The following is a 15,987-nucleotide window of genomic DNA, read 5'->3' as shown; positions in this document are numbered from 1 at the left end:
TATGGGGCCGTCCATAATTTACGTAAAGATATTTTTTAGTAATTTGCTTAACGTAACGCTTGATAACGAAACGTAACGCTTGATAACGTAACATAAAACAACGCTTGATTACTGTACGTTCTGGCGTACCATGTGTTCTGACAGGCTTAATTAAACCTTACTATTATTTGACATATGATTAGATGTTTTGGGGTCCCTCTCATGAATAACACTCGACCCAAACAAAGGCCTATCAGAAAAAAAGATTGCGGCCATATAATTTCATTTTGGTGCTATGGTGGGTTCAGTTTAGTGACAGATGTGGGTGTGGTCTGGCTGACCAATGGTTTCACAGTTCAAAAATCTACCCCCAACAAGTCCCCGAAAACAACAACAGCAACATGAATCTCTTTTTGACCTGCGACATGTCACAGGTAAAAAGGAGTTGGACAGAATTGGCATAGACAAAGATGGCTTTGGAATGGCTAAGAAGAGCTCAGCTCAACTGAGATGGAGAACAAATCATAATAAATGACCAAGAACTGGGACTCTACATGAATGACTTTAAGAAGATGGCGGGACTGAGTTAATCAGACAAGTGTAGATTTTGCAAGGTAGAAACAGAAAGTATGAGCCACCACCTATCAGGATGAAAATACTCATGTCAGAACAGCTGTACACACAAAGGCACAACACAGTACGTGGAGTAATGCACTGGCACATCTGCAAAAACTTTGATATCCCAGTCAAAGAAAACGCATGAAAACATGAACCAACAATGACAATTGAGAACAATAAGGAAGTAATGCTCGCATACGACCTGATTATCCCATCGAACGTGAACATTCAAAACAAAGCATTGTGACCAAATATACAGACTTGGCATTTAATATGGAATATCTTTTTTGTGGGGATGAACTTACTTTTCAAGATGACTTAGAACCAAAAGTTCATTGGAATTATGTTGAAATTATCTGCATTTTGTTAATGTGACCTTTAAAAGAAACAAAAACCACATTTTACATTTCAAAGCAAATAAATTGATCCTTGAAAGTGATGTAAACTGATATCGAACTCCATTCACGGACAGTACTGTGTTAAACTTCTGTGCGTTTTCCAGAAGTATCTCTTTATTTTGCACATTAGCCAAAAAAAAATTTTCACAAAAGCAAAAGTTAAATTACGACTGGGATTACGGACAGTAAAATTACAGTTCAGTACTTCGTGTAACCCCCACGAGCATTCAGGAGAGCACGTACACGTTGAGGCATGCTGTTCACGAGATTTGCCAAGGTTTGGACAGGAATCGCTTGCCATGCAGTTACAATAGCCTGCTGCAATTCATGCACAGAGGCAGGCTGCTGATCCAAGTTGTCGATTTGACGCGTTAATTCTGCCCACAAGTTCTCCATCGGATTCATATCCGGGGACATGGCAGGCCACTCCATATGCTCTACACCACGGTCAGCAAGAAAGTGTTGGATCATGCGAGCACGATGAGGCCGTGCATTGTCATCTTGGAAGACAAAGTTTCCTCGAAAGGCTACACAAACAAATGGAAGCAATGTTTCTTCCAGAATGGCCCTGTTCTTGAACTGGTTCAGGTTTCCATTCAGAACAACCAGGTCAGTTTTGCCCCCTGCATGGAAAGCAGCCCAAACGGTCACCCCACCACCTCCAGCTTGGACTCTTGGCACTATACAATCTTCGTTGTAGGCTTCATGCACTTTTCTGCACACTCGGACGCGGCCATATTGACGATAGACCAGAAATCTAGACTTGTCACTGAAGATCACGTGATTCCAGTGTCCTGGCTGCCATTGACGGTGCTCTCTGGCCCACTGCAATCGGCGCTGGTGGTGTTGTCTGGTCAGACCTGGCTTTCTCAGGGGACGCCTGGCACGATAGCCTGCTTGAACCAGTCATTGGTTGACTAGCCTTCTGGATACAGGCACATTTGTCAGTTGCTGCCACTCAGCCCTAAGCCGATTAGCTGACTTGGTATGGCCATTGCGGACTAACCGGTGCAGCTGGCGATCATCCCTCCTTGTGGTTCTGTGGGGACGTCCTGACCTCGGTATTGGAGTAGGGAAACCCCTCTGAGCATTTCGTTTCAGGATCTTTGACACCTGACCTTGAGTGATGCCATACTGCCGAGCAATAGCACGCTGTTTCATGCCGGAATTTTGTAAAGCCACCACTAAATGACAAACAGTATTGTCGAGTTGACGAACCATCTCCAGGGGAAGCGGCAATAACTTTTGTAGACGTGCAGCAGTTGTTTTCCACTAATACAGAACACAACAACCCTTATATACCCGATTGTGAAGCCAATCGTCAAATGTACCTGTCCGTACATTTTGTCATGCCACCTGTTATATAATCCTGTTATTGACTTCTTGCTGCGACAGACAATCAGTGACATGGTTCTTTCAACAAAGACATCACCGAAGGGTAAAAGAAACTCACCAGATTGATATACTGAGTTCAGAAAGTAAAGCCAAGTCAAGAAAAAAAAAATATTCCATATTAAATGCAAAGTCTGTAGTTCTTACATGATAGTAATAATTAAAAGATAGTACCAATTTTGGCCGATACAATGCAGAAATCAGGAAAATTACCAAATACCAGGACCTCAAAAATGAATTGAAAATATCCTGGAAGCTGAAGAGCACAGAAATAGTGCCAGTAATAATTAGGGAAATGGCAATGATGAAGAAGAACCCTATGGAGATCTTAAAAACCATCCCTGGGATTATTAATACAAATTAATGGGAAGATGCCTGGGGCTCAATGACGTTCCTGAAAAGAGTCCTCAGAACAAAATTTTGAGAAAACTTCATGGTGGTCCATGAATCGTGGCACCCCTCGCCCCCATCCCCCCACCCCCAATCTTAGCGGAATGTATACTTAGTGACCTGGGAGGACTCCGTTCCACCTTCTTAAACTTGTGTGTGTGTGTGTGTGTGTGTGTGTGTGTGTGTGTGTGTGTGTGTGTGTGTGTTGTCCTAATAAACACTGAAATATCATGGGTTTCAATTTTTAACAAACGTTTTAGCTTTTGCAGTTTCAACCATTCGTGGGCAACTTATTGATATACCTATTTAATTATCCCATGGCTTAATTTCGACCATTCAGGTTTTATGAGCTACGTTCTGTGTTTTCATCCAATGGGTGGTTATCTCGCACCAGAAGTCTCTCGTAGTTTCTCGTAAAGTGATGGATAAAAATGAATCCAGTGCAAAAAGGTGATGGTGGTGCGAGGGGTGGAACTCACTGGTTTGCAGAGCACCAGAGCATAATTTATGAAAGAACCACATCGACAGATTACAAAGGGAAATAATTCAGAAGATTAATGGGTTAGGGATGGTGGGGGCTTTCGACACATTCCTGAAGGGAGGGTCCACGTTTAATCTGCTGCTGAACTTTTTATCTGCTTCAATGCAACAAGTGACTTCATTGTAAAGCCGATTTATATTTAATTTGCATGTTTATTTCACTTGTGACATGTTTATTTTTGGCTGCCACCCACCTTCCTCTAAATTTTACAAAAGAACAGGAACCTAACCCCCTTTTCCCGATAGGGCCTTGGTTTTAACTTTTGCGGTTTTGGATTCCGCCACACTTTTAAGGAAAGTAACCCCCGTGATATTGCAAAATTTAAGCTTTTACTATATACATAATGTATATATCTATATACTCGTGTGTGTGTGTGTGTGTGTGTGTGTGTGTGTGTGTGTGTGTGTGTGTGTGTGTGTGTGTGTGTGTGTGTGTGTATGTATGTATGTATATATATATAGATATAGATATAGATATATATATAGATATATATATAGATATTTATTTTTGGGTGGGAGATTGTGATACGAGCGCATGTTTGTCCTCAATTTGAGTAAGTGACTTTTGTTATAGACTATTCTAATGATGGAGCCTTTTTGACCCATCACGCATGTGGGTGATCTAACAATCCAACACATCCACCTGCTGCATATACTGATTATTTAATACCTTACTCCAAGAAGGGGATTTATCTTTATAGCTACCTTCCCAATTTCACTCCAGGATTAACATAATAATAATAGACTCATTTCAATTTGTTTGCGATTTATCTGCTAACCTCCACACATTTTATTCTGCAGGCCTCTTTGATGATTGCTTCTATGGAATACACAACAAGGGCTGGACAGTTGGCATTGAGCATGTAAAACCTGATGGCAGGCCTCGTGTTTCACCACATTCTCGCTTCTTTGTGTCACTGCGAACTGATCGTGCTCCTGAGAAAATTTACGTCACATCTCCATCTCGCTACACACCTGGTGTATGGACCCACATAGCAGCCACATACAATGGCCATCGGCTAGCTCTATTTGTGGATGGTGTACAAGTGGCATTGGGTAAAAAACAGGCATCTGGTCCACTTTTTGCAGCAGGTGCAGCACCTTGTAAGTCACTTTTCCTTGGAGGAGATCATTCCACAAGAGGTTATCTCTATCGTGGTTTCATATATGGCCTTCAACTCTGGTCAACTTCCTTAACTCAGACAGAGGTTCGATACCTTCTAATGTCTGATAAGGTTCCCACACCATCACTTTACGGAAATTTTGATGCTCTGAATAGCAGCTGGACGAGAGTTAGGCGAGGGGGATACCCTCGTCTTGTTCCACTTCCTGACGGTCCTCCTCACCTACCGAGCTTACCGATGATCCTGCCACCACCATGCGGACAGACGGTGTGTGACAATGTACGCATCGTGTCCAGTTACAACAACTACTGGCCACTGCATGAACTGAAGGTCATGCGTTACCGGCTTGTGAACGTACGTGAGAGTGATGGAAGCAGGCCCACCATACAGCCACATCAAATACAAAACCAACACTTCGTGCTCAACCACGCCTTTGAAAGGTATGACTGTGTAATTTATAATTTGGGATATTTATTTCTAATTTGGTATTCTGCCCTTTTTGTATTTGTAAAAAACAACAACATTTGGCCCATAAATGTAAACATCCTAATCATTGGCTCAAGCAGTGTACACAATGTGGAGGTGTTCATCCACTATCTGTTGCAAGTAACGAACCTACGAGTAATTTGCAGCAACATGTCCACAAGACTACTCCACATTTTCTTTAAAATTCGGAAATATCGAGCAGACTCAGCATATATATATATATATATTGTTGCGAATATGGAATTTGGCCTCCATATCCGCTTGTAAATATTCCCCTATCTTCTCCGATACTCCCCAACTCTCCCCTTACCCCATTCCCTAGTCCCATTGTCTGTAAACAACACCCATTAGAGCCGATCTTCCCCTTCATTCCCCCATTAAATGTCGTGCCCAGGTCCCCCGCACCACACGTAGACAATTATAGGACATCTTGCTAGTTATTCTTAATCTATGTCAGTTAAGGACTTGTTTCCATTAATTATGACTCTTCGTTGCACCAGAATGTGATGATATGGCACCAGTAGGAGTTTAGGACCTTCCCATACCTCCCCGCATCTCTTCCCATCATCTCAAGCTCCAACAACAACCACAACAACAGCGGCTTTGCGTCCTCACTCCGGCTCGGTTGGCCGCCATTGAACATGTGCTCGACGGGGTTACCCAGAAGGGGGCTCCCTGTCGGCCCCTCGTCAAGGGCGGAGCCGGTAACCCCCGCACCCAATGAGAAGCCATGGGCCGATGCCATATGGGGCGGAGCTAACGAGCGAGGGCGTGACTCCCCGCCGGATATACGCGGCCCCGCGCCGGACGTGACGTGAGATGCGCCCCGAGCTTGGAAGGACAAGACGCCACCCTCCCGAGCGCTGAGCGACCTCCCCGGCATCTCCACAAAAGTCGCGACCCACGAGCGCTGAGCGACCTCCCCGCATCTGCTGGACACCACCGTACGTGATTCTGTCCCTGAGCCAGGTGCACCTGAGCCATCGACTGCCGCTTTCCTGGCCATCAAACCCCGTGTGAGTGAGCCTTGTCCCGTTTATCTGTGGTCTGTCTAGGGTTAATATAAGGTTGTGTCTAAGTGCCCACCTTCCTATGTTTCCCTCTTGTCCCTGTAATCTAACCTTTTTCCGTACGAATATACTTGAGAACTGAACCCCTGGTGTCGTATTGTGTCATTATAACCCAGCCGGGTGTCTTCTCTTTCCAATTGAGCCAGCATAGCGCGGCTTCGTCGACGTTCGAGTACAATCGGGTAACTTGTACGGATACGGCGGCCATCCCGCTCGGCCCACCATACCATCAAAGTCGTATCTGTAACAATTGGTGTCGGGAGTGAGATTCGAGGCCCGACCAAATTTTGAAGAAAAAAAAAAACGAATAGAGGAAAAAAAAAATTTGGTCAAAATTTGGAGCGGCCGAAATTTGTTTTGTTTTACGAAACTCGAATTTTGCAAGTCGCGCTATGGCGGATCAAGACGGCTGGGGTCCGGTAGGGGAGAGTGAGGTAGGGTCGATCCAGGACCAAAATGAGGGACAGGAGGAGAGCGAAGCAGTGAGGGCGGCAGGTTCGCAAAATAGCGCCGTCACGCACGAAGAAGCGGGCGCGCAAAATGGCGCCTCGCTGATCACCGCGCCAGCGACCGTGGCAGCGCCCCCGATGGATTGGGGCCTTTTTTTCATACAAATGAAGGCCCTTATGGCCCAGAATAGCGAGAAAATGAGGGAGGAAACGAGGGCTGATAGTGAGCGGTTGGGAAACCGGATGGATGCTCAGGGTGAGCGATTGGAAAACCAAATGGGGGTAATGAGGGACGAAGCGAGGGCTCGGAGTGAGCAATTGGGGGTAATGAGGGACGAAGCGAGGGGTACCAGTGAGAAGTTAGACAATAATTTTGAGGAGTTAGACAAGAAAATTGAGAAGTTAGACAATAATTTTGAGGAGTTAGACAACGGGATAAAAGAAGTAAAGAATGGGTTAACGGGGGTAGAAAACAGAATGGCCGCTCAAGAGAATCAAATGGAAGGGATGCAAAAAGGGTTAGAGGGGTTAGAAAACACCATGGAAGGCAAATTGAGGGACATGAGGGACCAAGCGGAAAGGGAAGTTAACCAAATGGGGCAGCAGATAGAGGGGGTCAGAATGGGGGTAGAAACCAAACTGGATGCTCACAGGGAGGAAATGGAGCAGATGAGGGTGGCATCTGGGCAGGAGATGCAAGTGATGGGGGAGGAGATCAGAAGAGGAGTGAGTGAGGAGGTCGGAGGAGTGCGCGAGGAGGTGAGGCACTGTAAGGAGCGCATGGAGAAAGAGGTGAGAAAGGGGACTGTAAAATTGCAAGGTGGTATAGAGGAGTTGACGCTGGGAGTAGAACAACTGACAGTGGGACAAAAGGAGTTGGGGGACCAGGTAAAGAAGAACACAGCGGTAATAGAGGGTTTAAAATCGACACAGAAGGAGATGAAAAAGGACGTAGGGGTAATTAAAAAAGAGTGCCAGACGGTACATGAGGACCTGACGAGGAAAATGGACAAGGTGGTAGAGGTAATGGAGGTTAAAGAGCGGGAGGTGCGGGAGCACATAGAAAAAAATAAAGTGGAGTTAGAGGAAGAACTTAAAGGGGCGCACGAAGAGATGAAGGAGATGAAGCAAAAATTAGAGGAAGTGGAAGAAGGGGTGAGCGAAATTAAGAAGCGACGGAGAGAGGATAAGAAAGAGATAAAGGAGGAAGTAAAAGAATTGGTCCAAAGTCTGTGTTCGGATCGTGATGATGTGCTCATTAACCGGATGAGGGATTCGCAGGTGATGGAGGAGAAGCGAAGAGGAAGAGGACCTGGTGTAAGTGGTGACCAATATGGTCGTGCGTATGATGCGCCAGGGGATTTAAGAAGCTTGGGGGTCGAGATGGACCCGGGTGTTCGTGAGAGGCCACTGGTGAAGTGTGCGACAGGTCTGGTGTGCGAAAAAGGAGGTGTGCGAGGAAGTCCGACTCTGGGGTGTGTGAGGAAAAAGTGCGTGCCAAGGAGTGAGGGTGCTGGCGAGAGTGAGTCGGTCGTAGCGCGTGTGCGAGGGAGCACATGGAAGCGTGGTGTGGTGAGTGTTACAGAGGGTGTGACGGGAGAGTGTGCGCGAGGAAGGTGTGTGACGGACAGGTGCATGGGGAAAGAGTGCGCTGTCAGAAGTAAGGAAGAGTGTCCACCTGTGGTGAGTGTTACAGAGGGTGTAACGGGAGAGTGTGCGCGAGAAAGGTGTGTGACCGACAGGTGCATGAGGAAAGAGTGCGCTGTCAGAAGTAAGGAAGAGTGTCCACCTGTGGTGAGTGTTACAGAGGGTGTAACGGGAGAGTGTGCGCGAGAAAGGTGTGTGACGGACAGATGCATGAGGAAAGAGTGCGCTGTCAGAAGTAAGGAAGAGTGTCCACCTGTGGTGAGTGTTACAGAGGGTGTAACGGGAGAGTGTGCGCGAGAAAGGTGTGTGACGGACAGGTGCATGGGGAAAGAGTGTGCTGTCAAGAGTAAGGGTGAGTGCGTTGTCACGAGTGGAGGTGAAAGTAGTGAGAGTGACATGGAGCGTGAGTTAGTTGTGACAGGTGAGCGAGGATGTACACCTGGGATGGAAGGATGCACACCTGGAATGGTAGAGCGTGAGTGGGAATGCACGCTGGAGTTGGTGGTGAGGCACGTGGTTGGGTGTGCGAATGAGAGCACACCTGTGATTGTCACAGAGGAGGTGACCGAGGAGGGGGCGCGAAGAGGTGTATTGGTGAGGTGTGCGAACAACGAATGTGTGCCAAAGTGTTCGGTGGTCAGGTGTGTGACCAAGGCTGTGAGTGGAATGGGTGTGCCTGGGTGTGTAAGGAACGGTACGAGGAGCATGGGCACGGCTGGATGTGTGAGCAAGGAACGGGCTTCGGGGTGTAAGCATGCAGGTGAAGCATCGACATTAAACGGGTTAGAGGTTAGGTCGACTTTTAGCCGAATCGGGCCCTCGGTGCGTGCCGGGCCTCGCTTTGAACGGCCGCGTCCGTGCTCCACTAGGCGGAGCTGGCAGCCCGATAGAAAGGGTCGTCATGGCGACCACTTTTTGGTGAGACGTGCCGGCAGGTCGAGAGCGGGACATTGGATGGCTCCGTGCCGAGATGGTGCGTGGGATCTCGGCACGGGTAAGCCCCCGTCCCTGCCCCGAATGCCGGACGCATCCAGCCGCCGGCACAAAACAACCAGCATCCATTGCTTGGCTTTACGAAGCCGGGCTTTGGACAGGGATTGGCGCACCGAGAGGTATTAGTGAGTCGACTGGGTGATGAGGTTAGTGTTTTGGACCCAAAATTAGAGAAAAACAAAATTTGATGATTGGCAAAGGATTGGCAGTAGTGATTGGCAGATGATGGGCAGTGATTGGCCAAATTTTTGATTTGTTGGAATTTGATGTGCAAAATTGGTAGTGAGAGACCCCCGATGTGGTGGGATGGCAAATCCACCATCCTTCCCATGATGGGGCAAAGGAGCAATAGATTATGGGGTGTATGGCAGTGAAAACTAGCCCGGGTGGGTTAGGATATGGTGTGTAGGGATCTAGCGAAGATGACATTAGGTAACGTTAAGTTTAGTTAGTGACTGATACCTGTAGTGGGGACGCAGGTAGATTAGTGTGGATGATAATGACGTGGGAGCGCAATAGTTTAAAGGGACGACTGGGAAGCGCAAGTGTCAGAAGGGAGTAGTTAGCTGAGATGATGCCGTGTGGTTGAGAGTTGAACAGGTGTGATTGCACAGGTGTGCAACTGGACAGGTGTGTGGAGCAGTGTGTGAGGAGTGAGTGTTGTGGATCAGCGCGAATGCGCTTGGGGAGAGAAGGGTGCAGGTGGCACCAGGTGTGAGAGCACAGGTGTGCAGGTACAGGTGTGTGGAGAGAGTTGGAGTGAGTGGTACGGAGTGGTGTGCATGGTGCGAAGGTGTGGATGGGGGAAGAGTGGACCCCTTTCACGAGCACCCGGGGCGGGTAGTGTAAGTGTTAGGTAGAGGGTGCAGGTAAATTGTGGTTGGATATTGGCATTTGTGGTGCGGTTGCAGAATGGTGTGGTGAATGGGTGCATTAGTGTTGTGGAAATGGCTGGGCGTGTAGCCTGTTAGTGTGTGTAGTTGGTTGGGCACTCCACCACTGTGAGGATGTCGGCCAGGTGAGGCCGCAGGTGGGCTCTGGGAGCCGGTAGTTGTGAGTGGGTGCCTGAGGATCCCGGGTGTGGATCGGGCAGCCCAGTGCCAGAGAGGGCACGGAGTGGGGAGAGAGCCAGAGGGCCTTCCCCAGGTAGTTAGGTTAGGGTGAGGAGCAGGTAAGCTCGGAGGCAACTGCAGTGGTGGAGGGGTGCAGGTGGGTAGACCCACTGGGAGAGGTACACGCCACAGCCCAGAAATTGTACGAGGGCACCGGGAGATGAATCGGGGGAGTGAGACCCCAAATTGAAGAGCACCACAGTTTGGCCAATGGGAATTGGTTTTTAGAACCCATAGTGTAAGAGGGCCAATGGGTTGGCCGGAGAAAGACCCCGGGTAGTGTAAAGTTGTTAAAGTCATTTAGGAAATAGTTAGGATTGATGAACCTGTCGCACCATACGCAGCCACTTACCTGTGGTGATGATGATGACTCCACACCTGTGTTTTCTTTGTTTGTGTTGCAGAAATGAGAATTGCTGTTGGATTTGTGAGACGCATCACGACGTGGATGAGACATTGGGGTGATTCCATCTCTCCCTCCCTAGGAGGGACTGATGATGAATTGGTAATGGCAAATTATGATGTTGAGTTGGAGATGGCAAATTTTGATGAGAGTTGAAAATGGCAAATTTGATTGGTTAGGAGGGAGAGAAGACGAATTTGGTATATGGGAGGAACGGGGAAGACAGTAGGGATGTTTGTGGATTTGTAAAGTAGATGTTTATGGGTAGTGTTGTGTTTTGTTGATACAGTAAGGGGTAAGGGAGGGGCCATGTAGGTTACCTGGTGGGGGGGGCGTACGATAGGAACGTACCTGTCTCACCTGGTTCCCATGTGCCCCCAGTGTGCATCACCTTGCATTGCGTGCACTTTTGCGCCCTTACCACCTTGCTCACTTGTCTTGTTTTTGTCTCCCACCTCCGAGGATCTGGCTTTGGGGTAGAGAGAGAGGAGAGAGAGGTGCTGGCGACGCAGTTGTGGGCCTGCACTTTCGCTGCTTGCTGCCGGGATCGATACACCATATGGACCGCAATGTTTGTGGCCACCCACGATGGACCGCAGTTCGTTTGCGGCCAAGCACCACCCGGGGATGGACCTATGGGTCAACGTGGCACCTATGCCATACAGGTGAACCACTTTTAAGTAACACCAAGTGCACCACAAGAAGAGCAAGAGACACCTGCAGGGTTAGGGGTTGTCGAATTTATTTTTATTCCAATGAACAATGGTGACTGCACCGATTGGTGGTGGGGTGGTGCTTTTGATGCGCGGGAAGGGTGCTCTGCACGTTATTAAAGGCCGTCGGCCACAGAGCACTCGTGGGTTGGTGTATCGATGTTGGCAAGCGCGCTCTCTCTATGCATAACATCTGCATGTGTTCCTCCAAAGACAGGTCCTGGATCGTAGTGTAAATAGCAGCGTAGTCTTGTAAATAATGCTCCCTACCGGCTGTATGTTTAGTTTGAGGATTCTTTCCGGATTCGGTTATCCTGTGGGTGTGTTTCTGAGAGGAGAAGGGTGCAACGTCGCAGGGGGACATATTTACTCATTTGTGAATATCTATAAAACTGTCGCACTCAGGGTAGAGTTAATAGTAGAGGGAACTACATTGCGTGCCACACTAAAGTAGGTAAAAATTTATCGGGTCGGGACGCCCCGAGGGTAGAGAAGGGTGCAATGTTGCGAATATGGAATTTGGCCTCCATATCCGCTTGTAAATATTCCCCTATCTTCTCCGATACTCCCCAACTCTCCCCTTACCCCATTCCCTAGTCCCATTGTCTGTAAACAACACCCATTAGAGCCGATCTTCCCCTTCATTCCCCCATTAAATGTCGTGCCCAGGTCCCCCGCACCACACGTAGACAATTATAGGACATCTTGCTAGTTATTCTTAATCTATGTCAGTTAAGGACTTGTTTCCATTAATTATGACTCTTCGTTGCACCAGAATGTGATGATATGGCACCAGTAGGAGTTTAGGACCTTCCCATACCTCCCCGCATCTCTTCCCATCATCTCAAGCTCCAACAACAACCACAACAACAGCGGCTTTGCGTCCTCACTCCGGCTCGGTTGGCCGCCATTGAACATGTGCTCGACGGGGTTACCCAGAAGGGGGCTCCCTGTCGGCCCCTCGTCAAGGGCGGAGCCGGTAACCCCCGCACCCAATGAGAAGCCATGGGCCGATGCCATATGGGGCGGAGCTAACGAGCGAGGGCGTGACTCCCCGCCGGATATACGCGGCCCCGCGCCGGACGTGACGTGAGATGCGCCCCGAGCTTGGAAGGACAAGACGCCACCCTCCCGAGCGCTGAGCGACCTCCCCGGCATCTCCACAAAAGTCGCGACCCACGAGCGCTGAGCGACCTCCCCGCATCTGCTGGACACCACCGTACGTGATTCTGTCCCTGAGCCAGGTGCACCTGAGCCATCGACTGCCGCTTTCCTGGCCATCAAACCCCGTGTGAGTGAGCCTTGTCCCGTTTATCTGTGGTCTGTCTAGGGTTAATATAAGGTTGTGTCTAAGTGCCCACCTTCCTATGTTTCCCTCTTGTCCCTGTAATCTAACCTTTTTCCGTACGAATATACTTGAGAACTGAACCCCTGGTGTCGTATTGTGTCATTATAACCCAGCCGGGTGTCTTCTCTTTCCAATTGAGCCAGCATAGCGCGGCTTCGTCGACGTTCGAGTACAATCGGGTAACTTGTACGGATACGGCGGCCATCCCGCTCGGCCCACCATACCATCAAAGTCGTATCTGTAACAATATATATATAAAATAACCACCTTTAGAGGCCATTTTTCCCCGCAAGGCGGGGGTTGGCCTTTTTCGGGAACCGTGGTTGTTGTTGTTTTTCGGTCCCCTTTTTGAAGCAATGTTTTACGGCCGGATGCCCTTCCTGACGCCAATCCTTTTTGCCGCCTTTAACGACAAACAGGGAATTACCAGTGAACTGGTACTCAATTAGCCGACCTCGGAAGGATGACAGGCTGAGTCAACCCCCCTGGCGTTAATTCAGCAATCGACCGGGATTCGAACCCAGGATCCTAGGATCCTAAGCCGGCACCCTAGCCGCTAGCCCAACACCAGGGATTCGGTCTAATTCGGTTCGGTCTAATTCGGTCTAATTCAGCATCTTCGGTCTAATTATTTTGCTTCTTGCACAGAATGACAACTGTATTACCTTTTTCTTGCCTGCAAAATGACCATTACCTTTATGCTAGTTATTCCACTGCATCTCTCATAGTTGATCTTGAATCGTGTCTGTTCCAAGACCCGAAACATGATTTTCAATCCAAGTAAGTCTCACGTCCTACGTATATCTAGGAAGGATGACAAGGCAATCCTCATACCTCTTTCTGCAATTAACTCTGAATGAAGTACAGTTCCTCGACATCATTGGTCTCAACATCATCCATAAGCTCTGCTGGGAAAACCACATTTTCGAGTTAGTTTCCAAAGCCAGGCAAATGCTAGAATTGCCCTTCCTTGTGAGCTGGTGGCCCGACGTCCCACCTTGTACTGTAGGATCCTGTGAAGGTAAAAGCTGTGCAAACCATTGACATTGAAAACAAATATACAGAGGCACATGGATTTCTGCTTTCTCACTCACCACAGACAGGTTGGTGCTTGGTCTTCTTCCACTTCTCTTTCGTTCTTGCAAATTTTCCCCCTTTAATCTCTTCATACCTTAATTGTTTTTATCAGAGCTCTTGCTCATGCAGGAGCAGTTACACAAGTTAATCATATGCATGCAGATACAGGCATTAGACAACACTGGCCGAGGCTTTAGACAAACATATCTAGTGACTCTAGGGGAAGTGACTTCACTTTCCTTGGTGTACTCTGAGTATCGGTGAAGCCATCTTGTGACTCGCTCTTGTCTCCGCAGTCAGTGGAGAAATTAAGGATAAATCTGCCCCTGCCCCTAACACTTCATGGGATGCTAATCCATGAGGTTTTTATTCTCTATCTTCTAAATGCTGAGTATCAAGTGATAAAACTGCATGTATCACTTTTAAAGCATGGGGAACCACCTTACCAGAATTAGAATGGACACATAAAAACACGATTCCACTGAGTGTGGTTATTTAGGTCCATCTGTTTGCATTTATTGATCTCATAAATCATACCTTTCCAAAATGCAAACTTGTTGCTCACCTTCACTCCTTTGTTCCTTCTCACTCCTCTTTTTACGTGCTTGTCTGTTCTCCCTTTGCTTCTTCCCCAAGTGCTTCAAGGTGACAGCTCACCGAAATCTCATGCCTTCTCCCATTTCTTTCAGATATTTTGTACTTTCCTTTCCTTTCCTTTCCTTTCCTTTCAGATATGCAGTACCTCAATCCCCAGGAATTTCCTGGTGGCACATGAAATGGTGACACTTTATTTTATTTTCAGGTTGATAGGCGGATATTTTTTATGCCATACATTTTTTTCTATATCAGGATATTCTAGTGGGGAAACTATACATTGCTCTTTGTTGTTCAAACTGCTGCTGGAAAATCCTTCAGACTGTCCTGTTTCATTCAACATTTTGAGGTTGTACACAACATTTGATTTTCCAATGAGAGTTCACTGAAATAGGTTCTAAACGAACAGAATATTTTATTTGGGTGTTTCTTAAAGTCAACGCAGCATTAACTAGTGGTCCATAGAACATTACCACTCACTGCCTTGAGAAACAAAGATATCATCGGCAGGGTCTATGAGTGGCAAATTTGTCTGGTCATTATCATACTAAAATACACAATTTGGTGCCTGTCTGTCTGTCTGTCTGTCTTTCTGACGAATTTTGACCGCGACACATTCAGTCGTTACTTATCCAATTGTAACAAAACTTGACAGGGAGACTAAGGATCACACGATGGAGGGTGTGGTGATTTAACTACCAATCACCCCAAGGGGTTTTCCCCACAAAGGGGATTGAGTGTTGAGGTATAAACATATTAAGATAGCTTTATCGTGGCGTTTTTCCAAGGCCGCTTCTAATAACAAAAGTTTCAACAACATTACATATAATAGCATGATATTAATGTTAATACAATATCAATATTAATAACATCCCCCGTATAACTAAAAAGGCGATTTGTGTTCTACAGTGTTTGAGTATATCATTCAATTTAAATAAAATAAAGATTTTAAAGGTCTCAGACAAAAATATTCAGAAATTTGCCGCTGTTGATGCAGCGCCTTTTACACCACCTTATTTAATACATTCGTTCTTCGTGCCTGTTATTTCTGTCATTTATGATGTCCTTAAAAACAGTAACTTTCCTGTTTGGAATGATTTTCAAATTTATTTTGACTGGCAGCCAGGCAGACAGAGTAAACAAAACTAGAACAATGTGACTGTGTTGCCAATATGCTTCTGCATAGTCCCACAATGGGTAGATGCCATCACTCTGCATATGTATGGGTTGGGGATCTCGTTTGTGAAGTTTTGTGTTGATCAGATAAGGTTCGTTTTTCTATCCAAGATGGCTGCCAAACCACGTGACCTATGACATCATCATTTTCAAACTATATGCAGCAGTGCTGTTAGATGATATTTTAAAATTTCGCATCGATAGGGTGAGCGGATTCAGAGATATAATTATTTAATATTTTCCTTCAATCCAATATGGTTGCCGAACCATGTGACCTATGATGTCATAAATTTAATATTTCAATACAAATGGGTCATAGATCATGCGCATGCAATTTCAGAGTTTTAGGATAAGGAATTCGATTAAAACATTTTTGGCTGGTATACCACTTCACCTATAATGTCATCAGTATCATGCTTTTGTTCCTCATTGGGAGTACTTGACAATGTGCCAAGTTTCAAATTTTTCCATTCAGCGG

The 15,987-nt window shown here is 46.9% G+C and overlaps 1 protein-coding gene across 1 annotated transcript in view; it reads left to right on the top strand.

Annotated features, from left to right (window-relative positions):
* The window catches only part of LOC137433192 (pappalysin-2-like), a 279,514-nt gene that overhangs the window by 83,331 nt on the left and 180,196 nt on the right, over positions 1-15,987 (top strand). The window contains exon 2 of the mRNA XM_078783998.1: positions 4,119-4,881. Within this exon, the coding sequence (XP_078640124.1) occupies positions 4,119-4,881 (763 nt within the window). The remainder of the gene's footprint in view (positions 1-4,118; positions 4,882-15,987) is intronic.

This window comes from Myxine glutinosa, chromosome 8 (assembly GCF_964187855.1).
Source record: "Myxine glutinosa chromosome 8, kmMyxGlut1.1, whole genome shotgun sequence".
In the NCBI taxonomy this organism is placed as follows: Eukaryota; Metazoa; Chordata; class Myxini; order Myxiniformes; family Myxinidae; genus Myxine; species Myxine glutinosa.
Note: the sequence above shows the minus strand (reverse complement) of the source record. Positions and strands in the feature narration are given on the sequence as shown.